Source organism: Argopecten irradians, chromosome 2 (assembly GCF_041381155.1).
Source record: "Argopecten irradians isolate NY chromosome 2, Ai_NY, whole genome shotgun sequence".
Taxonomy (NCBI): Eukaryota; Metazoa; Mollusca; class Bivalvia; order Pectinida; family Pectinidae; genus Argopecten; species Argopecten irradians.
In genome coordinates, this window is record NC_091135.1 from 53,391,443 (window position 1) to 53,419,392 (window position 27,950).

Sequence of the window (27,950 nt, forward strand, 5' to 3'; positions counted from 1 at the left end):
CCGCATCTGGGCCCATTTTGTCAAAGCCGAAACATATATACATATTATTATAACAGTATTATAGTATATATCATTAAAAGTTTTCTAACAGTTGATTAAATCAGAGATTTTGTTTATTGATAAAAATTGCGATTTCTGCGTCGTTGAATCTCAAATCCGGAAACTTTACCCGACAACAACACACTTTTACAATGCATTTCTTGAGTCTTCGGAACGCTTGAATGAAACCAGTCCAAAAAAGTGTTGCGCGAGAGGTCACTTTTTGGATGTCGTCCAAAATCAGCGACGGAAGCATAAATGGTAGATAAAATAGTAACAGGGTGAAATAAAGGTTTGTTAAAGTCGTGTACACAAAAGTTAAATTGATCTATAATTAATTCTTATTATCTATTTTATAATTTCATAGGTAATTAAATTGCATATAGTATCTAATAGCGAGACGTTACAGTATGATCAGGGCAAATAAAATTGCTTGAGCAATATCAAATCAGCCAGTGTTACAATACGGGCACCTACAAGGCGAATGACTTGACCACAGCAATGATAATGTTGTGAAGAAAACTGACAAGAAAGAAAGAGAGTGGCAGCAGGATGGCCAGTCGACTACCCGTGGAGGTGAGACAATGGCTGTGAAATTAAATCATAGATATGTCGGACAATTTAACAGAGCAAACTGATCTCATGAGGGAGACGTCATGCATACAAGTGTCAAAATCATCTGACATGTTTATGTAATCCAGTAGGTCTACATTTTGTACATTGCCTAGTTTAAGCTGACCTACAATACATTTATGTTTCTGATATTAAATCTGATGTAAAATGATGTTAACTAAGAACGTAGATATCAAAATCCTTGTATTAACGTTGTACGTTGTACACAACCTGTAAGTAAGCATATAGTTATGACAAAACCAAGGTTCTGTTAGTTAAATAAATAAAAAACAGTTCATACATCTAAACTTTATCACATATAAAAGCTTATTTGACAAACCTTTATATAATTACTGTTACACTACAGTGGAACTTGGTTGATACAAACTCGGATAATTCGACAACCCGGCTTAATGTACAAAGTACTTTGCCGGTCCCGGCCGAATTCCCTCTTTATCTTTGTTTAAAGAACTCGGATAATTCGAATAACTCGAAGAACTCGGATAATACGAAGTAAATTTTGGGTCCGAATGACAAAAATCATACATAAAATGTTCTTATAACTCGAAATGAGATTTTTTGGCAACAACTGTGCCGAAAATGCCTATTTTCTTTTTCATTAATCTGCTGTAGAACAGCATTTCAAAATATATATCTCAGTTTTATTGTTATAATTTTGCAACTACCATCGGCGATTTTGACATCTCTCTTGTTCACATTGTTTTACGACATGGAACTAGTCTATATATACCAAGTAAAGATATAGCCAGTAGACATGAGAACTCGCATAATTCGAACACTCAGATAACTCGAAGATTTATCTCAGTCCCTTCGAGTTCGTATTAACCGAGTTCCACTGTATATGTTATGTACACTAGTACAGGACCCACTACAGACATGTACAGGTTTGGTGGACTTCAAAATCAGATACATGTACATTGTTGGCTCAGACTGTATTTTTTAGCCCACCATCATCAGATGGTGGGCTATTCAAATCGCCTTTCATCCGTGGTCCGTCCGTCCTTCCGTCCGTCTTGTTACCGCTAATTCTCAGAAAGTGCTGAAGGGATCTTTCTCAAATTTCATATGTAGGTTTCCCTAGGACTCTAGTTGTGCATATTGCATTTTGGGACCGATCGGTCAACAAGATGGCCGACAGGCGGCCATCTTGGATTTTGATAGTTAAAGTTTGTTGCCGCTATTTCTCAAGAAGTGCTGAAGGGATCTTTCTCAAATTTCATATATAGGTTCCCCTAGGGCCCTAGTTGTGCATATTGCATTTTGGGACTGATCGGTCAACAAGATGGCCGCCAGGCAGCCATCTTGGATTTTGATAGTTAAAGTTTGTTACCGCTATTTCTCAAAAAGTACTGCAGGAATCTTTCTCAAATTTCATATATAGGTTCCCCTAGGGCCCTAGTTGTGCATATTGCATTTTGGGACTGATCGGTCAACAAGATGGCTGACAGGCAGCCATCTTGGATTTTGATAGTTAAAGTTTGTTACCGCTATTTCTCAAAAAAGTACTGCAGGGATCTTTCTCAAATTTCATATATAGGTTCCCCTAGGGCCCTAGTTGTGCATATTGCATTTTGGGACTGATCGGTCAACAAGATGGCCGACAGGCAGCCATCTTGGATTTTGATAGTTAAAGTTTGTTACCGCTATTTCTCAAAAAGTACTGCAGGAATCTTTCTCAAATTTCATATATAGGTTCCCCTAGGGCCCTAGTTGTGCATATTGCATTTTGGGACTGATCGGTCAACAAGATGGCCGACAGGCAGCCATCTTGGATTTTGATATTTAAGTTTGTTACAGCTATTTCTCAAAAAAGTACTGCAGGGATCTTTCTCAAATTTCATATATAGGTTCCCCTAGGGCCCTAGTTGTGCATATTGCATTTTGGGACCGATCGGTCAACAAGATGGCCGACAGGCGGCCATCTTGGATTTTGATAGTTAAAGTTTGTTACCGCTATTTCTCAGAAAGTACTGAAGGGATCTTTCTCAAATTTCATATGTAGGTTCCCCTAGGACCCTTGTTGTGCATATTGCATTTTCGGACCGATCGGTCAACAAGATGGCCGACAGGTGGCCATCTTGGATTTTGATAATTAAAGTTTGTTACCGCTATTTCTCAAAAAGTACTGAAGGGATCTTTCTCAAATTTCATATACAGGTTCCCCTAGGACCCTAGTTGTGCATATTACATTTTGGGACCGATCAGTCAACAAGATGGCTTGGATTTTGATAGTTAAAGTTTGTTACCGCTATTTCTCAAAAAGTACTGAAGGTATCGTTTACAAATTTCATATGAAGGTTCCCCAAGGACCCTAGTTGTGCATATTGTTAATTGGGACCGATCGGTAAACAAGATGGCCGACCGACGGCCATATTGGATTTTGATTGTTAAAGTTTGTTACCGCTATTTCTCAGAAAGTACTGAAGAGATCTTTCTCAAATTTTATGTGTAGGTTCCCCTTGTACCCTAGTTGTGCATAGTACCTTTTAGGACTGATGCATAATGCCTTTCGGGACTGATCGGTAAACAAGATGGCCAACCGGCCGCCATCTTAGATTTCATTGTTGAAGTTTGTTACCACTATTTCTTAGAAAGGACTATAGCGATCTGTCTCAAATTTTATATGTCATGTGTTTGAAAAAGTTTGAAAAGCAGGGAAAAGATCCCTCTTTCCATTGTCAGACATAGATCTTTCTTTGGTGGGCGCCAAGATCCCTCTGGGATCTCTTGTTATATTTGTACAATTACAGTATACATTTTATGCTAATCTTTTTCAAAATTATTGAATAGGATAGGCCTATTTACAGAATGTTTCTGACCAGTATTAAAGCTTATTAAAATACTAAAATAAATACCTTTTCTGAATATTTATTAAATCTATATTACATGTGCACTTTAATACATGCTCATTGGGAGAATCATGAATTTGCATATTTGTGAAGTGCAGATTAATGTTAAACAATTCTTTACTTGTATGTATCACCCTCAATACTTTAGGGGTTACTATCACTGATGTTATATCCACCGGTGGGCATATATATACAACAATACAATATAACAGTGCTGGACAAGTATATAACCACATAAACTAATAAGAAGGCCTAGAGGCATTTTATTTGTCCTTTGTCATGAAGGGCTGCAAAGTTAATTAAAAGGAGTGACCTTGAACATGCAAATTCACACAAGTTAAATAGGCTATATTAACTCTTTAAACAACTTTTTTGTTAAACAACATATCTAATGATAATTAAGGCCTTATAATGACCTATAATATTGGGCTAGTGACATCCTGAGATAACGTGCTACTCACTTTGTTCAAATAAATGACCTTGACCTTCATTCAAGGTCACACAGGCCAAAATGACTAAAATCTTTTTAAATGACTTCTTGTAAATAACTTCGAGGCCTATAGCTAGAGATCTAGACCTTATTGGGTCGATAATAGTTAGTATGATTAGTTGATATGGGCTATCAATTTTGTTCAAATGAATTACCTTGACCTCCATTAAAAATGACTTTAGTACGTAACTAGTAAAAACATGGAAAAAATTCAAAGTTACTATCTTGGGCCTATAATATGCAACATGAGCACCATGCAGGTACATGCATATGTGAGTCGTAAGTAGATTAGAAAATTGAGTATAAGTACAGAGGCTCTTCAAGGTCATTGGTATTAATTTCTTTAATAAATAAGCCTTGTGTATTATATATGGCCAGATGCGTGTACACTATATATCATTCTGCCCTTTTTCATATCATCATATATTTCTACTATATTTATGACCAAAACACATGGTATATTCTACTCAAAAGTGTTTATTTAATTTAAGAAGGACACTTATATACATTAAATCATTTGTGAATAAATTAATGTCTTGTGTTTAATTTAAGAAAGGCACTTATGTACATTAAATCATTTGTGAATAAATTAATGTCTTGTTGCTTTGTTGACTAGGTTGTTGCCCATATGATGCGCTTCCTGAGTGTGTCGGACAGGAAGGAGGCTGCCTTGGTGAACAGGACTTGGTATGAAGCATCTCTGGACCCGATCCTCCAAGATGATGTTGTTCTGCACTTCCACGCCCTGACACCTAGTGAGAGAACTCCTCAACTTACCAGGCGCAATCTCCCCCACCTGATAGTGGACCAGTTTGACAATTCACACAGCTCTAAGGTTGTCTTACTGAAATCTTGTGAACAGCTCAGTAAATCACTTCAGAGTCTTTCTCTCAAGTCGAGTAACATCACAGAGAGTACTTTTGTAGAGCTACTCTCTCATTGTACAAATCTGGTTAGTCTAAATTTGAGTTGCTGTAACTCTCTTTTCATGTCAGGAAAGCTCCTGGAGATGAATGGGGATATGCAGAAATTGAGGTCAGTACTAGGCTCTGTGCTGGACCTTGACTTGTCTGCGATCCGTTACCTGTCTGATTCTACATTTAATCGTATCGTGACTGTGTGCCCTAATTTGACGTCATTATCGCTTAGCTCTGTACAGATTACCTTTAATAGTTCTTCATATCTACCAAGAGGTCAGACAAAGTGTGCCAATAGCTCTCTTTTGACATTTGACAATATTCTCGAGTACCTGAAACTTCAAGGTCCCATAATGAAAACTTTGAATCTGAGCAGGACAGCATTAACAGATGATACATTAGAGACTCTTGTATCACTAGAGAACTTACAGTTAGAAGAATTAATTCTTGTCTGCTGCAAAGATATTTCTGATTCAGGTATTTCTGCCATTTGTAAGCATCAGCTAAAGTTGAAGAAAATTGACTTGAAAGGATGCCTGGATCTCACAGACGGAGCTTTAAACCTGGTGTGTAAACATCTGATGGCTTTGGAGAATCTGAAGCTAGGAAAGTGCAGAAGGATCTCTGACCATTCCCTAAAGCAGTTGAAACATCTGCCGTGCCTAGAGCTGGTGGACCTTTCAGAGAACTACCTTGTGACCTCGCACGGCCTCATTGAAGGACTCTGTGGTAACATCAACATTCCTCTGATGTATCTTAATCTGAACTGTTGCCCGAGCGTGTCCGACAGTTTCATCCTATCAATGTGTAAAGTGGTCACAAACCTTGTACATCTCGATCTAGGATCTTGCTTCCCGCTCACTGACCTCAGTGTAATCACCATCGCAAAACACTTGAAGTATCTACGATTTCTGCGTTTGGCCTGGTGTAAAGAGATCACAGACTTGGGCCTCCTTGGGTATGAGAGTACGGAGGGTGGATCGAGGGATCCACACGAACACAATGAACATGGCAAATGTCGATGCACAAGGAAATACAATAGCACAGAGATATTCCGTAAACCCACTGGAGACAAACATACAAAAAGTGTACCAGGAGAAATAGAGAAACTTGTGTCCAAACATGATGAAGTTTGCTCCCTTAAAAACCTTTCAATTCTGCGTGAATTGGATTTGTCTGCTTGTACTAAAATAACAGACTTAGGGTTGACACAAGTTGTCCAGTTCAAAGAACTCCGGTCACTGAACTTGAGTATGGTTCAGATAACGGACTTGACCGTTCATTGCATCACCTCACACAATCCTAGCCTAGAACACCTTAATTTGGCTCAGTGTGCTTCCCTTACTGATGATGCCATAGAGTGTGTCGCTAAACGACTACCCCGCCTCACAAGTCTTGATATCTCTAACTGTGACAAATTGACCAATAAAAGTATACAGTTTCTCAAAGATTACACCAAGCGACTTCGTACCTTGGACGTATCTTTCTGCGAGAACATTTCTGTTTCTGCTGTGGATGACTTGGAGACAAGTCGGAACTTAATCAATGTACATAAAAGGCTACTTGGTGGCAGCTTCTGATAGAAGTTTGATGGTAGGTATTGTAATACATGGTATAGTTCGAAGGAGGAAGTGATGGAAAAGTAGTGAGGAATTGAGTGAGAGGAACGCATATATATATCAGCCATAGCACATAAGTTAAGGTTTAGTGAGGACCATTTATATACATGTTATGTAATTGATAATTTTTGATATATGTGATTTGACATTTGTGTTAAAACTTATGATACATGTAACTACATGTATGTGCTCAAGATAAAGAGATGTTTTTTTCCGAAACAAATCTACTTTATTGTGTCCCCTGCAATGCAAGTGCGACACATAGGTATCTCTATGTCGGTGTCGGCATCAGTGTTGGCTGTGTCCGGAAAACGGTTTCTGTACAATAACTTAAGTATTTATTGTCCGATTTCAACCAAACTTTGTATATTACAGTATATTAATGGGATCTCAGATGGGTTCGATACTGGTTAAAATCTGTTTATATCTGCAAGAGTTTCGGAACTTTAAAATTGTCAAAACAGATAAATCCATGGTTTCTGCTCGATAACTTTAGTATTTATTGTCAGATTTCAACATTAAATTTGGTATATTGCATTATATCAATGAGATGTCAGATGGGTTCGATACTGGTCAAAATCTGTTTATATCCATCAGAGTTTCGGAACTTTAAAATCGCCAAAACAGATAAATCCATAGTTTCCGCTTGATAACTTTAGTATTTATTGTCTGATTTCAACCAAATTTGGTATATTGCTTTATATCAATAAGATCTCAGATGGGTTTGATACTGGCCAAAATCCATCAATATTTGTAAGAGTTACAGGACTTGATAACTGCAATTAGTTATTTTAAAAACAATATTTTCAACTGTAAATAACTATTTTATGTGATGTTTTAAATTGCTGTGCAGGCGACACATCCAATTTTGTGGAATTCTTGTGTTTTACTTAACTGAGGCTGCTCATGCACCGTTATGTCAGGGATGATACAGTGTACCATTTGACAAGGTTTTTTTCGCCAGTTTCTAATTTTCGCATTTTTCCCCACAACATCGCTTGGTGAAATATGTGTTCACCTGTGAATCTGAACTAATTAAGACAGAGATACCTAATATTTGACACAGTTTACAGTTTTATTTTAAACCCAGGTTGTACTTCAATGGCGAAAATATGATATGGTTAAAATTAAACATCCTATTTTGGGGAACAAATGGCGAAATTTGTGAGTGGCGAAAATAACCCGTTATACGTATGTCAGCGTGCCAATATGTAGTAATGATATTCATGTTTTGAATGACAAAATTAGCCTGGAGTTATCTCTCCTTGAATCAATGTAAACTGATAACATCTTGAGAAAATGACTGTCTTTGGTTGTGGTGGGAACTTTGTATTTTATGATTATTATTGTTATGTTTATGATGATAGTGTGTGTATTTTATGATTATTATTGTTATGTTTATGTGATAGTGTGTGTATTTTATGATTATTATTGTTATGTTTATGATGATAGTGTGTGTATTTTATGATTATTATTGTTATGTTTATGATGATAGTGTGTGTATTTTATGATTATTATTGTTATGTTTATGATGATAGTGTGTGTATTTTATTATTATTATTGTTATGTTTATGATGATAGTGTGTGGCCATTATTTGTGGTTATACTACTTATGTGTATATATGATAACAATGCTTGACCATTTAATGAGTACAGATCAATTAACTTACAATGTAAAATCATAATTTGACCAGTATTTCTATCTTTCTTTTGAAATGTAGTAGTTGAAGAAAAGATGTTATTTGTAAAGCATCACAAGTGATAAATGTGCTGTTTAGTGTATACAACACCTGTACTGTTTTAGTGTATACAACGCCTGTATTGCTGAAATGTACATTTTATAAAACACCTGTACTGTTGTAGTGTATACAACATCTGTACTGCTGTAGTGTATACAACACCTGTACTGTTTTACTTAGTGTACACAACAACTTTGCTGTTGTAGTGTATACAACACCTGTACTGTTGTAGTGTATACAACACCTGTACTGTTGTAGTATGTACAATGCCTGTAATGCTGAAGCGTATAAACCACCTGTACTGTTGTGTATACAACACCTGTACTGCTGTAGTGTATACAACACCTGTACTGCTGTAGTGTATACAACACCTTTATTGCTAAAATGTATACAACACCTGTACTGTTGTAGTGTACATAACACCTGTACTGTTTAAGTGTATGCAACACCTGTACTGTTGTAGTGTATACAACAACTGTACTGTTGTAGTGTATACAACACCTGTACTGTTGTAGTGTATACAACACCTGTACTGTAGTGTATACAACACCTGTACTGCTGTAGTGTATACAACACCTGTACTGTTGTAGTGTATACAACACCTGTACTGCTGTAGTGTATACAACACCTTTATTGCTAAAATGTATACAACACCTGTACTGTTGTAGTGTACATAACACCTGTACTGTTTAAGTGTATGCAACACCTGTACTGTTGTAGTGTATACAACAACTGTACTGTTGTAGTGTATACAACACCTGTACTGTTGTAGTGTATACAACACCTGTACTGTTGTAGTGTATACAACACCTGTTTTATTGTAGAGTATACAACACCTGTAGTGTTCACAATAATTGTGCTGTTGTAGTGTATACAACACCTGTACTGTTGTAGTGTATACAACACCTGTACTGCTGTAGTGTATACAACACTTGTACTACTGTAGTGTATACAAATGTATACAACACCTGTACTGTTGTAGTGTACATAACACCTATACTGTTTAAGTGTATGCAACACCTGTACTGTTGTAGTGTATACAACACCTGTACTGTTTAAGTGTATGCAACAACTGTGCTGTTGTAGTGTATACAACACCTGTACTGTTGTAGTATATACAACATCTGTACTTCTGTAGTGTACATAACACATGTACTACTGTAGTGTATACAACACCTGTACTGTTGTAGTGTATACAACATCTGTACTGTTGTAGTGTATGCAACACCTGTACTATTGTAGTGTATACAACATCTGTACTACTGTAGTGTATACAACACTTGTACTACTGAAGTGTATACAACATCTGTACTGTTGTAGTGTACATAACACATGTACTACTGTAGTGTATACAACACCTGTACTGCTGTAATGTATACAACAACTGTACTGTTGTAGTGTATGCAACACCATTGTACTGTTGCAGTCTATACAACACCTGTACTGTTGTAGGGTATACAACACCTGTACTGCTGTTGAGTACATAATAACACATGTACTTTTGTGATGTATACAACACCTGTACTGTTGTAGTGTATACAAAACCTGTACTGTTGTAGTGTATACAACAACTATACTGCCTTAGTGTACATAGCACCTGTACTGTTGTAGTGTATATAACAATTGTTCTTCTGTAATGTATACAACACCTTTATTGCTGTAGTGTATACAACACCTGTACTGGTGTAGTGTACATAACAACTGTACTGTTGTAGTGTATGCAACACATGTACTGTTGTAGTGCTTACAACACCTTTGTACTGTTGAAGTGTATACAACACCTTTACTGTTGTAATGCATACAACATCTTTGTATTGTTTTTACTGTATACACCACTTGTACTGTGTAGTGTATACAAAAACGTAACTGTTGTAGTGTATGCAACACCTGCACTGTTGTAATTTATGCATACAACACGTGTTCTGTTGGAGTGAATACACCTGTACGGTTATAATTCACACAACACATATACTGTACTGTTCTAACTGTATATATCACCTGTACTGTTGTAGTGTATACAACACATGTACTGTTGTAGGGTATACAACACCTGTACTGTAGTAGTGTATACGGCATCTGTATTGCTGAAGTGTATAAATTAAAACAACTGTACTGAAGTAGTGTACACAATACCTGTACTGCTGTAGTGTATACAACACCTGTACTGCTGTAGTATATACAACACCTGCACTGTTATAGTAAAATTGTTGCTTATTTAACTGCTATTAAAATTGTTGCAAATATATAAATGCTTGAATTAAGTGCTAATTTGGTGCGTGACATTAATAATGACCAGGGTACGAGCTTAAAAGATTTTTATTATCTCACCTGGTCCGAAGGGATGGCGAGCTTATGTCATGGCGCGGCGTCCGTTGACCGTTGTCCGGCGTCCGTCCGTCTGTCCGTCAGCATTTCCTTTAAATTGCTACTAGTCATAGAGTTCTGCATGGATTTTAACCAAAATTTGGCCACAAACATCCTTGGGGGAAGGAGAACAGAATTTATATAAATTTTGGCTCTGACCCCCCGGGGGCATGAGGGGCGGGGCCCAATAGGGGAATTTAGGTAAATCCTGTAAATCGCTACTTGTCCTAGAGTTCTGCATGGATTGTTACTAAATTTGGCCACAAACATCCCTGGGGGAAGGGAAACAGAACTTGTATAAATATTGGCTCTGACCATGGGGGCAGGAGGGGCGGGGCCCAAAGGGGAATTTGAGGTAAATCCTATAAATCGCTACTTGTCCTAGAGTTCTATATGGATTGCGACCAAATTTGGTCACAAACATCCTTGGAGGAAGGGGAACAGAGTTTGTATGAATTTTTGCTCTGACCCCCTGGGGGCAGGAGGGGTGGGCAATAGGGGAATTAGAGGTAAATATTCAAATTCCTTCAGAAAAGAAAAAAATGAACATGTATCCAGAGCATTACCTGGCATTACAAACCAGGTGAGCGATACAGGCCCTCTGGGCCTCTTGTTGAAATTTATATCACCAAAGGTACTTCTTTTAATCCATTTCCTTTTCATTTAAGAATTTATCTTCATTTTGAAGAAATGTAAATATCATTACATGTATATATGATATATCACAAATTGATATTTATTATGACCTAAAATGTCTTCTGTTTGACGACTTTTAATCCGGTAAGCACTACTGTACGGATATGATTTTTTGTGACCTTACCTACAATATCTGTGATGAATTTGGGTTTATTTACATCCTTGTTTTGTAATTTACATTCATTTATATTCGTTGGTATTATAATGACACGTGATACTTTTGTTTATAAAATTGTACCCATTTATTTTGAATACGAGGTTGATTTTTAACTGATCTATTACTTATTTTAATGTTTTTTAATGTATTTCTTATTACATATTGACAATATCACACTAAAGATTTACATGTATATACAATGTTTTTATTCTGACCAGCGTTTTGTCTTCCATACTACAAAGTATGTTTGGATTTCAGATCAGAAACAGAAAGTTCCGATTCGCCCAAACGAATAGGTCAACGGTCTCCATGAAGATCAAGTACATCATCAATTAATTGACGTTTTTTTGTCAAGTTTGTATCAAATGTTCTCCCACAACAATAATTCTACAATTATTTAGAGTTTCCTATTGAAGAATATATCATCAAATCATTTTTAATTACGCGTCTGGACTGTAAATTGAAGAAATTCTCTGTGTTAACATCAATAGCTAGGTATTTATCGCTTTGTTATTCCCCATGTTGAAATAAATGGAAGTCTTTAGCAAAGTAATGTGATGAAAAGGACCCTTAATCAATAGCTTACAATATTTAAAAAAATGCTAAAACAAAAAGTCTGAAAGACCCTTAATCAATATTTAAAAAAATGCTAAAACAAAAAGTCTGAAAGTTTATCGGAAAAATGTGAAGTAATAAGATGATAGGGCAGATATTATGTCGACCTTTATCTATTCTATAAAACATATATAAAGTAAATCAAAACATCTGTTTTTCATTGTTATCTAGAATCCATGTACATGTATATTTTTTAATCTTATTCATGAATAGAATTACTCCAGAATTTGTCTTTTTATGCGATGCTTGACTTAGAGTTAAATTAGAGTTCATAGTCATGATGTTCAACTTTCATTGTTAAGTTTTATTTGAAATTAGTTAATATGGTTGTTATTTTTGGTAAGTTTGATTGTTTCGTTTGTTAAATCTATATTACTCCGGCGTATGAATAAAAACAAAACGTGTATATGGTACGCACAGTCTTTTTGTTATTCTATATTCCAAGATAACATCTGAAGACTGTCATGTGCTCCAAAATAACATTGACAGAATACCAGATTGGACAGATGTATGACTTATGAAACTGAACAAGGACAAGTGTAAACACATGGAAATCGGAAACCTACTAATAAACAGCCATTACAATATCAGAGACGGAAACAACAGAGTTCCATTGGAAAAGATTAAAATAGAGAAAGACCTAGGAGTCACTGTGGACAACACCCTAAAGTTATCAGAACATATTCAAAAAGCAGTGACCAAGGGAAATAACATCATGTGCATCATCTTCCGAACATTTATTTATCTAGACAATAACACATTTACAACATTGTATAAGAACTTATAGTCAGATCACATCTTGAATACTGCTCGGTAGTTTGGACACCATGGACTAAGAAAGACAAAGGCACTGGAAAACGTCTAAAGAAGAGGAGCAAAGAGACTAATTAGTCTTTAAAACTTATACCCAGAAAGACTCGGGGCCTTAGGATTTCCTACTCTTGAATACAGAAGATTAAGAGTGGAGACCTACAAAATCATCAACAAAATTGACATTGTCAACAATGACACAATATGTACGCCAATGGGTCATACAAGAACCAGAGGAAATGGGAAAAAGTGTTCAAAAAACATTCCGTCTAAATATAACCAAAAAATGTATTCAGTAACAGGAATATAGAGGTATGGAATGCTCTACCGGAGCATGTGGTCAACTTTGTAAATATTAAGATTTTTAAACATAGACTAAATAATCACTGAAGAACCACGTCAGGAAATTCTACCATCTACATGTACCTAGACTAGGACAAATACGTATCCAAACAGTGTATATCTACATAGACATTATAAATAAATGCTGAGTTCTAGTAAGTACCATTAATTCTTTTAAATACATCCAATCACACGTCGTAATTTACATCCTATAACAAGCCAAAAGGCTTTCTATTGCGGTTGGACTGGTGGGATACTGGTGAGATTTTAAACAGTCTTTATACAAACCGGTTTAACTGAAAGGTGACTGGAAAGATTTCGGTAATGCATGTTCAATGTACATTCAAATGTTTTGTGGTTTCGAAAATCATTTCGAGGAGTAGACTGCATTTTGAGGGAAGTTCTTTGCACTTATAACAATTTTAAAATATTAACCAACAATATTTATGATTATTCTCATAAACTTCATTGCGCCAAATTTATTTAATTTTTGTTTAAAAGCAACTACAAGATAATGGAAATAGATACACTATTATATTTTAGACAAATAACATTTGTAGAAAATTTGTTTGAAGCTTTCGAAAAAAAATGCGCCGTACGTATACTCATTGCAAATTGTATCCATGCTAAGACGCCACCTCCCTCCCGTTCGTTCAACTCTTTATAATATGAAACACGACTTCTCAATATTCTTAAGGGATACGTTGTCGTTAAATTCTGTGTGTCAATACTGTTTCATAATCATACACACGCAGGTTTAAAAATGAAATGAGATTTTTCATCTCTGATGCTGCTAGCACAGGACCGTGATATCTGACCTCAGTAATCAGCATGACATAAAATTTAAGGAAATCCTCGGGCTTTGTGGCTTATGTCTGTCACTAGTAGATTCACAGGTTAGCAGAGCAGGCGCTTTGACCTTAATTATCTCTAGTAGTCGCCTACTTGGTTGAGAAGTATAATAAATCATGGAATACAAATAACAACGAAAGTGCGTCAAGGGCGTTCACATTTTTTATGTAGCTAAATTAATAATAATGTAAACAATATCATGAAATTACGACCATTTCTCCATTTCTATAACAAACCGCACCTGAAGCAGGGATAATATGCTGTACATCTTAAGTTAATTATAACACAAAGAAACTTATTCTTACTCAAATATAATAAATTAGTCATATCTATATTGTCCTAAAGTTACGGAATATGTACACTTGATATTTTCTCATGTAGCTCCAATACAATGATGTTTTGCTAACAGCACATGGTCATCATTGGTATGTAGAATGAAAGAGTTTGTTATCATATAAAATTCAAACAATAAAAACATTGTCCTTATCACAATGTGGCTTTGTGGCAGTTCAATTCAGGTATAATAATGAATTGGAGAATTATACACACAATAATTAAGAAAACACTTTATACACAAACGAGAGGGATAGTAAGCAGAATTAATTTACATCTGATCACGTGCTGATAATAAGTACAGGAACTGGACACCAAAGTGTCCCTAGGATGTTTCCATATAACAATGGCCAATTAAATTGCACACGTCCGACAACTTGTAAATCTCTGAAAAAAACCATTTACTCCATTTCTACTTTTCGAATATTTGTCAATCGTCTGTGTATCACACCACCCGAGTTTATATTAAAGTGTCCCATACTTCGTCAAGGACCACAATGCCAAGTTCACGAGTACCTCTCGTTGATAGATGTTATCCTTTTGTTGTTTGACCTCTTTTGCGAACCCTGTACCTGCCCGATGCAGTAATTTGTACCGCTTATTGTTCCGTGTTACGTCTCGACCCATTTATAAAGCGCATCAAAAAGAAAAGGTATGAGAATATGTCAGAATGTTTGTGTAGCATGGAGACCATTTTCAAAGAGAAACGCCAGTTTCTGCAACATTGACTCTCAAGTATTTATACCATCCGAACGTTAGTCCTGAAAACAATACAAAAACCCTATATTAGTACACATCATTATTGTATCGTCACAATATACTATGATACGTATTTTGGGATTTCTTTTTGAAACAATGTTACGGATTTACCAATGATTATCATTGCATTACTTGTACATGTATATACTTCTACATATGCTTCTTTTAATTACATTTTTTTGTATAAATAATAGTTCTGTTTATCTATGCTAGCATTATTTTGTATTGACTGAAGTATTGACTGAATTATTAGTTCCTTTCTTTACTCACATTTGACAGATATAGAAATTTAAGATTAAAATAACAAAAAAGATGGTCCATACTTACGGTCTGCACAAGTGAGGATAGAACTGATATGTACGTGTCATGCAGGTAGACTACACCATTCACTAACGTTGGAGAAACATTTCTAAACACTGCTCTAGCAGTGTAAATTAATGGAACAGATACTAGATATAGTTTCTATGTTCAGCCAAAGAAAGTTATAATGAATAGACAATTAGATGTTAAAAAGTACTTTGAACTTGTGTTAAGACAAACTAAGATTTCATTTAGTAACAGTTGCTGCAACATTAAGTGAATGATAACTACAAAGTTTGAACAGACACTAAAGCATATCGATATGGCAGACGGACATGGTAGGCTAAGGACGCTACGCTACGAGGCATGCGCAAGCTTATATATATAGAGGAAGGTCTCCAAGAGAAGTCTCTAAAATAAAAACCATCCGCGCAAATATCCGGCAACCATCGGAGTGTTTGGATAGGTGGTTCGATTGTCATCGACCGTTGTCATTGGGAGTTAGGGCGTCTCTCTATGGTGAAAGTCGGTCGTGCAAGGATAGAATGAATATAATTTCATACTAGGATTTATTTGTTATTTACATAGTGGAAAACGGTTCTACAAGTTATTTCGGTGCACGCAAGAATTAAGATGTTGCACATATATAGATATATAAATGTTGTTGTAGCTCCATTTCTGGACGGTATTATGGTTGTGCACTAATATTCTTAAATGTGTATACCCTTTCCCATCAAATATTAGAAACATGACCATATGATGATGAACTAATTGAATGATGATAGTTTTACTTCTATATTGCAATACGTCCGAAATGAAGCTGTCTTCAACATAAGTGTATACATTTCGGAATTCACGCAGAGTGAGGATAGTTTTGAAGAGGTGATGTGTGAGTAGTTGGAGGACGACGTCATCCGACGCCTCAAGAGGATACGAGGATTTGTTCACACCAGAGAATGTTACCCTTGTATAGACCATAGTGTATATAAAGTATGGATATATCCTGCTAGAGTAGGCTTTGTGCACGATGCATAGTATTGTTCTAGCACTTGTTCCCTTCAATGCGAAGACTTACTGGAATAATTTAACAAAATTGTACGTATACTGAACGTTTTAAGTTCTTGTCTTGACTAAGACATCTAGGTAGTTTTTCAACATTTTAAAAATAGTAATAAGGAATCAATTGAAGTTACATTTTGAATATATATTTGTTAAAGAAAATTTTCGAAAAAAAAGATAATTTTAGAAACCAAACTGTACATCAGTGCGTACGTACTGGAAGTTCACACCATGACATATTGTCTGGTGAAAGTAAACTGCACCATTACAATTCTGTTTTAAAATTTCAGTTTCTTGAACAACTATTGTCGGCATGAAGAGAACAAACACCTAGATCTACTCTAGATCCTGGTATCCATACCTACCCGCCCCTAGGTACCTAAGAATGACCTCCGGGTGTATTAAATGACGGAGGCAGCCCTCTTGTTCTTGCGTATCACACTGCGAACCCGTCTACGTACATCCGACATTGGGGAATATTCGTTGTCTCCGTGAAACTTGGTGTCGGGGGTAAAGCTCTGATATTGTAAAAAGGTCAAAAGGTCAAAATGATGAAGTTATTAATGCAGTTCTGATTTATATTTTACTTTACAATTTAGTAATACTGATTAGAATTATCTCTAATTATGAGTAGGTATATATTGTTACGTCATAGATGTGGTTCAAACATAACGTCGTTTAAAATGACACGGCAATATATATCTACCATGAAGGGAAGGTAACTGCACCACGTAGATACGGAATAGAATTGAGTCCCTACATGTAACATTCTTTGGATATTATGATAATGGGGTGTTATATTCATATATGTACTTCGTTTAGATAGACCCGGGTAACTAAAACGGGCAACAGGATGTTGATGCCAGAGGAATAGGTCACCTGTTTTATACTGGAAGAAACCATGGATAAAGGTAGATAGGAAAGGGGCTCACATCTACTAAACCCAACGCCAAAGGGGGAGGGACACGAAATGCATACTGTAAATTTTGGTCTTAGATCTTACAATACTTGTTCCCCTCTGATGCGCGTATTTTCGGGTTATCAAAGGTCATCGAGGTCAATCTCAACCATTGCTAGCTAAATCATGAAGATTTAAAAGTAAATGAAGATAGATTGTCTTGTAATACGGGAATACCAAGGAAGCCAGTTCCTCGTCAAGCTACAAAAATCTCGTGGATTGATAATGATTTTGAGGTATTTACATGTATGACAATTTTTACAAAATGTTTCTTGGTATATATTGGCATAGCTACAAGTTAGTGATATGGTATTTTAACAAGTAAAATTACGATTTCAATTAAAAATGTTAGTAACGTCATTTAATGATCGAATGATCAATCTACAGGATTATCGGAAGGGTAAAGGGTGTTTAAGTGTGAAAGGGAAATGAAATACCATATTATACTAATTGATATACGAAAGCACTTGATACAAATGTCCATGATGTTGTTTTTGTTGTTGCTATGTATACCCGGACTATTCTCCGTCGGTTGGTCATATTGCTGCTGAACATATATAGCATAAATGCAAAACACATGAACACGTTCGCCACACGCGCGGCATCAGACGAGCCATATATAGCACATATATTATCATCCCTGTTTCTGAATTACAATAACATGACATGCATGGTGTGTATGTACAGTAACAACAAAGGTGGATGTCTGTGTTTACATTATAAACGGTCGTGGTGCAACCTGTGTATAACAACATACAGATTAACATTACAAAACAATTCCATATACACTAATAAGTGCATAAACTCAGTCAATCCATAAAAATTGGGAATGATTGATTTCTGACTAGATATATATGTATTAAAATTCGATATCGAAGCTAATTTTTTCGTGAATTTTCAGATTTTATTTTTAATTTTTCTTGTTAAACGTTTATATGAAATAATGGAAAGTAATATTTAAAAAAGATAGTTGCCTAAGGATACATTAAAAATTGTGAAAAAAATATTTAAAATAAATATCTTGTTTGCTAGCGAATAAATTACAGTGTAGTTTTAACAGCCATGGTCATTTATGAATGTGGCAGGCGTTGTGAACCAGTCGACCACATTAAAAAACATATAAAATAAGAAAATACTGTAATAGTTTTAAGTGTAAAATTTATCCCGTCGACGAAGCAGCACTAGTATGGACGACATTTGCACAATAAGCAAGCACTTACGACAGGCGGCGGGCGTACAGAAGTTGCTCGTACCCGTACCGAAGGAGTGATTTTTTCACTATATTCAGTTGATGATGACGTAACGCCTTCTCCGGTTGCCCTGAAAAGACTTTAGGTCAGAAAAAGACAAAGAGAATGGTTCGTTAGTACATAGCAATCACTGCAATCCTTAGCATACGTAGGCAACCCGAGTGCTTCCTTTTGTGTCACAGTGGCAAGGCTTCTCTGCGAGAGGTTTTTTTTTTTGAGTGGTAAAACAGCCTGAAGCAAACTTTGGTAAGGCCTCATTCTCAATTGAAAGTGAAGTAGCCGTGCACAAATATGGATAGGTATGCTTAGCCAGTGTCAGATTCGGATGCTCGGAAAAGCATAATTCAATTTGATGGATATTTGGGCAAACAAGACACAAATGGAATTCACAAACAAAGCGACATTTCTTCGCATATTTCGCATAATTTTCGGTTATGTACAAAAACATTGAAACAATATTTATTTTTCACATATTTATATAGCATATTATTTTTACATTTTATCAGTAAAATTGAATAGATAAATATTTTTTTTCATAATTAATGATTTTTTTGTTAATAAGTATAGATTGATGAGGAAATCCTCTACTGTACATTAATATTGTCACACCCAACGTTAATAAAGTGGATGAACTGAAATCAGTATTTACGCATCTCAATATGATTGCAATTATACTAAATTACTGTCTAGAATTTCTACAAATGATCGCTTTGGTTTCTACATTATTTCTCAATGCATGCTACAAAGTAGGATCGTTTTATAAAAAAACAAAAAACAAAAAAACAACCTCATACATTGTTTCTTTGGTTTTAAATTCTCAGGAGTAATCTGGCGAGAAATGTACAAATTAATTACATTGTAGCACACATATTGAGAAACATGTAAGGGACACACATACAGAGTAAGACATGACGGAACCTTCAATTATCTTATTAAATGATATTGTATGAGTTTTTTTTAAATCCGTATGATTGAATCTATTAAAATATTTCAATGATTTTTTTTCGATTTAAAGTTACATTTATTGTATACGTATAATTAAAATTAGTTGTTTACAGAAACTGCAGCGGGGACTAGCCGAAAATCCTATAACACGTACGGAACAATTTCAGTACCGTCACACCAAGTGTTGAAAATGCAGCTACATAATCATAGATCATTAACTCATTCACCCCTGCTATTTCATAATGGACTGGTCTAGTCAATAATTTGGAAGATCTTAAATGTGTCTCAGGGGTAAATGCGTTAAGGTAAGATATATTGGGAATATTATAAATGATAGATATTTCAATATATTTTTTCGTCTTTCTTTCCACTGGGTCATGCAATGTTTAACAGAAAAGCACATATTAGTTATATTTCATTTTCATTAATATATTTAAATAAATATCAACATGTATATTAACAATTGACTATGATATAACTTAATTCGATAATAAATCAACTAAATACTAAATAAAAACCCGATTAAAATATTGACTTTAATCTCGCTGTAAGTTCTGTTCTTGAATATTGAAAATAGTTTATAAAAATTATATTTGAATATCTATCAGTTCTTCTTGAAACGAAACCATTGTGATCATCTACAAGCAACAAACACAACTATTATATCAGTGCATAAGAAAGAGGAAAGAATACACGTTATAAACTTAATATAATTCTGGTGCAATAAATAAAGAAGATAATAGAAAATAAAAGAAAGGAAACAGATACAAGAATATTATTCACATGTTTTGCGACTACATTTTCAACTGAAGAAATAGAAACTGAAAAGTGAAGATGCATGCCATTATAATAGATGACACTAGGCTACAGATGAGGAAGGATGATATGTGGTGCGGTGTAGTACTGTGGGAAGGTAAAGACGTTTGTCACACAGTGGAATCAGTCGGAGTACGTCTTGCTCAGGTTTGTTTTATAAGTTAGAGGAAGCGAACGTTGATACCAAAGACCTCTTTTATCGTTTAAAGCCTAAACAATACTGTCAGTGTTTTACTTTATTCTATTGATAATGTAACTAAATCAACACATTTGAATGCAATCAAAACTGATTCCTCATTTTGTATACTCGTGTTCATGTATTGAAAGGTTAAGATATAGATGAACGTGACATGGATCATACATTATCAGAATTCAGACATCCAACATATATTTTGTCATATTTAGATTTTTTGTGTTGCTGAACATAAGTAATTTTCATAAAAGTCTTTGGTATCATATTGTAATTGAAAAAGGTGTGGTGATTTAAGAAACTTTCGACAGAATTAGCTGGAAAAAGAGTAATTTAGATCATTCCAAATTATGTCAAGTTAAGAAATATTTGCAACTCAACAATAATATTTCTATAATTTTTATTTCGTAGACTCGCACAGTTCGAAAGTTTCCATGAGACAGTTTTGCAAATGGCAGATTAGCCACGCATGCGCACAAACAAAAAAATGCAGCAATAAAGCAGGATAAGATCCACTGTTGAAGACACTACTGTTTCACCGACTCAGTACAGACAGTGATTTAAAATTTATCAGACAGAAAGGCAAAGCATCATGACACTAACATGGTACGCGAAGTCTTTGTTTTTCCAGTTGTCTTAAAATTTGAAATTATTTGCCGATAAAAAGCTCTCTTAAAAAGTCAGACAATGAAATGGCGATTAAGTGTGTGATATTACGGTGTTACACTTCGATATATGTTACCTCAACTACATTCTTCAATAGTGGAGTTATTGGTTAGTAGTCTCTACATTTCTACACGTATATAGTACAGTAGTTCATTAGATACTAAAACTATTCTGGTAATCACTCCTGTTTAACGGCATGTTAGAGCCAATCTAAATATATTTGTAGCGCGAAATAGTTTAACCAATCCATGCACTGCATTCGTCCCGGCTAGGCAGGCATTGGTGGTCCCGTCACTTACGAGGGGTTCCTCTGCTCCATATCCACGTACAAATTCATTATTTTACTCTTTACGTCTTCGGATTCGGGTTTCAAATCAGGCTCTAGATACCTGTCCATTAACTGGCGATGTTTGTCCATTTTGCATTGGACTTGTTTCATCTGCTCCTTCACAGCTGCATACGTTTTGGGCATTTCGATGATATCCTCTGGATCCACGCGAGATTCAATACGATACTGGAATCAGCAACAGGATGGTACTAATATCGGGTTCTAACCCATAATTATCCTAGCCTATAAGTTCTTATATAATTCATGACACCAAGTAAAATATTGTGTAAACAAATTTCATAGACGCGCATGCTTAACTTGAAATAGATGTTAAGGTCTAGTAGGGATGGACTATTAATGTTGATATAGATCACAATTACAGAACGATAATTAGATTTCTTAAGTTGTGTTTTTGCTAAATACTAAATTAATTATCATAAATATAAGATATCAATAACATATCTTTAATTATATTTGACTAAACGTTTTGTGCGAAAAAAAATTACATACGTTTTGCGGGAAAATGCAATTCTTTCTTACGGCAGTAATTGAGTTTTACTTTTAGTTTTTTATATTTATTTTTATAACGATCTCGTAAATAATCTCTTCTATTTTTAGTTTTTCATAAAATAGTTATATGTTTCTTGTTGGTTTTAATTTTGAGCAAAAACGCTTACAAATATTGCGACAATTACACAAGAAAGAAATGCATTTTGATACAATACAATGTCACAACGGATCACAAAAATAAGCGGAGACATATTTAGCGCAGCTAAAACATCTCATTTTCACAGCTTCTCAAATCTAAAGCAATTTTGCGAAACACATATTCAGCAATAAAATAAAAGGAGGTAATTAACGAATAATTGTTTTCTTATGGGAATCATTCCAATTCAAAATGAATGGTTAGTTATTATAAAAAATGTGAAAAAAAGATTAACAGAAATAGTATAAAAAAGATAATTTGTAATTTTTTTCATGTTTTAATTATTAGTTATTCATTTATCTTTTTAAATTATGTCTTAGAAAATCATCATAAAAAGTAGCAACAAAATAAAAACTTTATAGACAAAAAAGCGGCAACAGAAAAATAATTTTTCGACATCGACACAAAATAAAGCTGTGCATACGTGCATGCAAACAGAAGCTTATTGAAAAAAAATCTTTTTTTTCTTTGTTTTAAACAATTGCGAAGCAGACATTGGTATTTTGATTTTTGTTTTCTTTGTGTAAAATAAGCAATCGTGCAAACTCGCATAATAAATAAAAAACAATGTATGAATATTTATATATACATATATATACATATTTATTTCTGCGACAGCATTTAAAGCAAACACATCTGACACAGCTTCAAAGTAAACATGAATAAACAATGGACACATAATCTGCGGTGCCATAAACGTACAAAGTATGCTGAAATAATTCTTATACTTAAGCATAAGCACACATATTGCAACAAGTTCATAATCAACGATACAAAGAGCAGCAGTCACGAAACATTTTCTTTACAAACCTGCCAAGACAAAACATTTTTGGGTTGAGTAAACCCATCAACGTCCCGAATAGCTTTTCCTCCTCTTGTTGAAAATGTTGTCGACTGAAATAATGCGATTGGAATCAAAACTAATGACCAGTACAGACAATGACGTCATAGAAATGACGTCATTGGGAACTTAATTAAGAAAACGTCCACCTGCTTCCCACAACGGTTTGTGTTTGTGTGTGTATGTGCTTCGTTATGATGAAATATGTATTGAAAATCAAAGTTTATCGATTTATCAAAGGCACATAAGGGACAGATCTGCCTTAAACAATTTTTTTCACTTTGTTTTCAATAATATTCCATCATTTTGAAAATGTTTGAATGAAACTATATACATAATGATTACATATCATCCAATTCAGCTACATAAACAATGTAAACTGATGGAGGAAAGAAGTTGTCATGCAAAGGACAAGGTTACCTTCATTTTCTGAATGTATAATTAAATATTATTGCTGTGCAACGCTTGGAAAGACAACGAATGATATGCGCAGCTACTAAACATGTATCATGCGTATTCAGTTTCTCCTCTGTAACAAGTGCTTTCGTACATTTGATATCGCGCCGAAACGAAATGGATCCTTGTGTACAAAACCCACAGTCACATGAGCAAAAGTGAAGCTAGCTTGTGAAATATTAAAGTCAAAAGCTTGAAAAGTTCTGGTTATAAAACAGTTCACCCTTTCGAAAAATACAGACTTTTTGCAATATAGCGTCAAAAGCTAGTTAAGAGCAAGCAACTGCACAATGTGATCATCAATGACCAAAGGTTATGTACCTTCTTAATGATTTTACTGAAAACAAAAGAATGAGTGTTAATAGATGGCGGTTTTTAGTAGGAGAAGGAAAATGGCGTCTCCTGAAGGGATCCGGCGGTAATACTCACAACTGGCTTTGAGGCGGACATCGATGAACACGTAACGTCCTCGGGGGCAGTCTGTAAAGGTTAATAAAGGATCGAACTATGATAGAAGCAGCAACTCTAGTATAAACTAAAATAAAAACCAACATTGAAAAAAAACTACATATAAGGGTAACAACGTGCATACAGAATAACCTCAACTTTCACCAACTGACGTTCTCGGAATTTGCTAAGTTTTTTTATCTACTACAACATCTTTTTCTATCCTTGTCTCCAATCCCGTTTACATCACTCATTCTACCGAACAATAACTACTGTTTAAACAACCAGTAGATTACCAAAACAACATCTGACTCTATAATTATGCAATTTGAGGAAGTACAATATCATACTAAAAGGGATGATACTCCACATTTAAACAAGAAGGCCATTCATGTCTGATCAGATTGACAGGTCTGTGATAAATACCTGTTCCCTTTCTTCCTTCTTAATTCTGCGAATAACCTTGGCAGCGTAATCCGACTTGGGTCTACGGCTTTTTGGTGTTACAACGTCGACCTTGCTTCCCACGAGAGCGGCCTGTTTTGGAACAACGTAAGATCAGTGTTGGACTAACCAACTGGGCTTTACACGAATTTCGTTGTCTCATCCATAACAGCTAGTCATTTATCGTTACATTTATTTTGAATTTCATTTAAGAAATTGAATAATTCAAATAAAATTTGGATGAATAGAAAATTTACATTGTCATTTTTGCTTAATAGACATGCTTAAGTTATTATTAGATTTATTCAAATTAAGTTTTAAAAACATTTTTAGAAATTGCTATAAAGTGAGTGATAACTGCATTTCACAGGAATAATTGTTTGGAAAATTCACGGCTTTACATATATTTCTATATCAAAATAACTTCTAGGGTTAAATGTTAACCATTGTTTTACATATGAAGCATTTTGGTTGCTTCATCAAAGCAAGATATTATTGGTTATCATAATATCGGGTTTTGTTTTGTTTTTTGTTTTACTTTAATGTGTATGTTATATGCTGAAAAGGGTATTGCCAAAACTTATCATTCACTGAAAAGTTCATAATTTTATAAGTCGAGTGCATTAGCGAATTTCAAGGGTTCTTCATGCCGAGACCGGATATTTCGACATCAAAGATAAGAAATTATATCCGTTATTTTGAAACTTGGTTCTCAAGTCGAACTATCTGGTAATCACGTACCATTGATGGAATTATGACATGTCGAAAAAACTTAAGCTTGCGGCCTCTGGAATACTCTGATTTTCATATTGAATATTGCTATGGTTATTTATAAAAGATAACAAGACAAATTACACGCAAATTGCATCAAAACAAATTGCATAAAAAACCACGTAATGTAAATTGAATGTAAGCTTAGTTGTGAGGTTAGTTAAAGAAGTTCGTTTTGTGCAGAAACGTAATAGCCATCAAACTATTGTATGTGTACTTCAAAGACAACATACACATGTCGAATATTCTGTGCGCAGTATCACTCGCTTTATAAGCCATCATCTATCATAAAATCATCTGCATAACATAGAAATAGACATCCGTTAAATATTATTCAATTCATAGAAACAAATCTATAAAAATGATTAAAATTGCTGCTATTGGAGAGAGACACACGAAAGCACCACAGAGCCATGCTGGCGACATCGACACATGCAATACCAACCACCACATGACGGCACTGAGTGTGGAACATGTCATTCAGGTAGTATCCCACCATGCTTCACACTTCCACATGTTTACGCATGCTTAACTGACTGACTGAAAGCGATATTCACTTTGTCTGAAAATGGAAACACCCAACGGTTAGTACAGAAATGCATAGCAACAAAGCACTAGCGCGCGCTGTCTTTCCCATGAGAATCAACAACATATATAGTCAAAAAGAAAGCAAAAATGTTCGATCATGAAGTAGACGAAACAATATACAAAAAATACACTGCCGCTGTGGATAGAACAGTTACAATGAGAACATGTTTTGATGGTGAGACGTGAAGACAAGCATGACAGCCATGGCTGAATGGGTTTGCAACGTACCAGACTGGTTAGCTTGCTTTTGCAACAAACTGATGGACAAGGAATCCGTTCAAGACTGTTTCATTATTTTTAATACAACGATTCACTTCAAAACAATATTTAAGAAAATTCATGAGGATTAAGGGTCTTTTTAAAAGTTTTGGAATCGTTCAAGATAATTCTACTATATTACAAATGCTTTATATGAATATATAAATTCATATAAATTACACCCCGATCTTCTCGTGAATAACCTTAAATATTTTGCAAGCACAAAACTGCTTATGTGAAGAAGACACTACCACCTTTCCGGCGTATTTTCGTTTGTAAACGAGAGGTATGGCCAGAAACCGTGCAGTCCTTCTGTTGAAGGTTGGGTAATCGTAATCATACAGTCTGTAGCGGGCCGGATATACGGATCTTGAAGGGTACACCGAAAAATAATTAGAATACCATTCGGTTGGCGAAGAAACTTTCGGACCAAAGACGGTTTCGATCACACGTGGCGACCTGAGCGGGTAATAGCTGTGATACTGTTGCCACGCGGAGGTGTAGAAAGGCCACCAGGGAGAGTAGTGTGGGATACTCGAGAATCTACCGGGATACCAGTCAGCCATGGCCGCCTTCTTGGTATAGACTCTGTAGTTTGAGTCCGTGGCGGAAGCAGGTCGAGGACGTGAGAAGGAAGATACTACTACTACCTCTTTCCTCGGCCGTCGGACATAGGATTGTGAGGGAGTAGACATGGTCTTAGGTGGTGGTGGTAGGTAGGACTTGGGAGCGGCCGTTGGGTGGTGGTACGTGAAGTGGCTATGGGATCGTGCACGCCTGGAGGCCACTGCAGCTTTTGGACTGGCATGGGTCTCAGTGTTCACCTGTCGGCGAGGAGTCAAATGTGAGAATAAGGAAGAATAAAACATATTAGATTTGGCTGAAATATAAAAAATAAATGTTTTAGAAAATGCCACTGAAAAGGAAACAAAAAGATGACTATTGGTTGATATCTGTTCTGAGAGGGTTGATGAGTGTTGTATGAGGCAAAGCACGTTCACGGAAGAGGACTTGGAATGTCTATCTATTCATAACGGAGTGTTTTATAGTAGGATTGACAATTGTTCATTCTCATGGGCAAGAGAGTTATTCAGCTCCCCAAAAGAATACACTTGTATTCAAGCAACCCACCGTCGACGTTAGATAAGCAGAAAGCGCTGCTGGCTGGGACGATATCAACCACTTCATTTCACGAGAACACACCAATCAGTGACGGAACTAGATACAATCGGAAAGCACACTCCTACTACACTATGTACATTTCCAACAAGCACACGACCAGGGTCTAAAGTAACTTCAAAATTGTCTCAAAACAAGACACACCCGACCTAATTGCCGAATTTGGACAAAAACAAAAACGAAAACGAATGATACACACTAAAACTGATGATCATGATTACGTGTTTTTAGATTCTGCCATTTTACGAACACAAAATCAATAACCGTCATGATATCAATCAAAGTTCACGTTGACCTCCTCGAACAACTTTAGTGAAATAGGAGTCTCATAAAATTGTGGTTAATGTCATGAATCATCCACGACAAACACAGAGGCGTGGACCAATGAAATTTGAATTGAAACCATGACGTATGTACACCGAAGTTACCCTGCCCTGATTAGCACATTGACAACATGGCATAGTTACGTGTGTATATATGATTTAGTAGGGCTTAATGGGAAGTTATATACTTTGAACAATTATAAACGTGCGA

At 35.4% G+C, this 27,950-nt stretch overlaps 2 protein-coding genes across 40 annotated transcripts in view; one reads left to right on the plus strand and one right to left on the minus strand.

Moving 5' to 3' along the window:
- Positions 1 to 269: 269 nt before the first annotated feature.
- On the plus strand, positions 270 to 12,120 carry LOC138315927 (F-box and leucine-rich repeat protein 13-like). Of its 2 annotated transcripts, XM_069257306.1 has the most exons (3): positions 270 to 615; positions 4,628 to 6,521; positions 11,762 to 12,120. In XM_069257306.1, exons 1-2 carry the CDS (start codon positions 592 to 594, stop codon positions 6,506 to 6,508), a joined length of 1,905 nt encoding a protein of 634 aa, XP_069113407.1. In that variant the 5' UTR covers positions 270 to 591; the 3' UTR covers positions 6,509 to 6,521; positions 11,762 to 12,120. The 2 variants fall into 2 exon arrangements, with proteins under 2 accessions (XP_069113407.1, XP_069113406.1); XM_069257305.1 differs by having other exon boundaries at positions 276 to 615; positions 4,628 to 12,120.
- Positions 12,121 to 14,266: 2,146 nt separating this feature from the next.
- Positions 14,267 to 27,950, minus strand: part of LOC138315928 (uncharacterized) — a 29,823-nt gene continuing 16,139 nt past the window's right edge. For 5 of the 38 annotated variants that reach the window (XM_069257312.1, XM_069257320.1, XM_069257311.1 and 2 more), the window contains 7 exons: positions 24,603 to 24,713; positions 24,159 to 24,209; positions 23,243 to 23,326; positions 21,698 to 21,912; positions 18,752 to 18,860; positions 16,939 to 17,091; positions 14,267 to 15,216 (listed from right to left, as the gene is read on the minus strand). In XM_069257312.1, coding sequence (XP_069113413.1) covers positions 16,975 to 17,091; positions 18,752 to 18,860; positions 21,698 to 21,912; positions 23,243 to 23,326; positions 24,159 to 24,209; positions 24,603 to 24,713 — 687 coding nt within the window. In that variant the 3' untranslated portion in view covers positions 14,267 to 15,216; positions 16,939 to 16,974. Of the gene's footprint in view, positions 15,217 to 16,934; positions 17,092 to 17,551; positions 17,651 to 18,751; positions 18,861 to 21,697; positions 21,913 to 23,242; positions 23,327 to 24,158; positions 24,210 to 24,602; positions 24,714 to 26,887; positions 27,062 to 27,950 lie in introns of those variants that run through there. The other 33 variants (XM_069257343.1, XM_069257309.1, XM_069257313.1 and 30 more) reach the window with 33 other exon arrangements.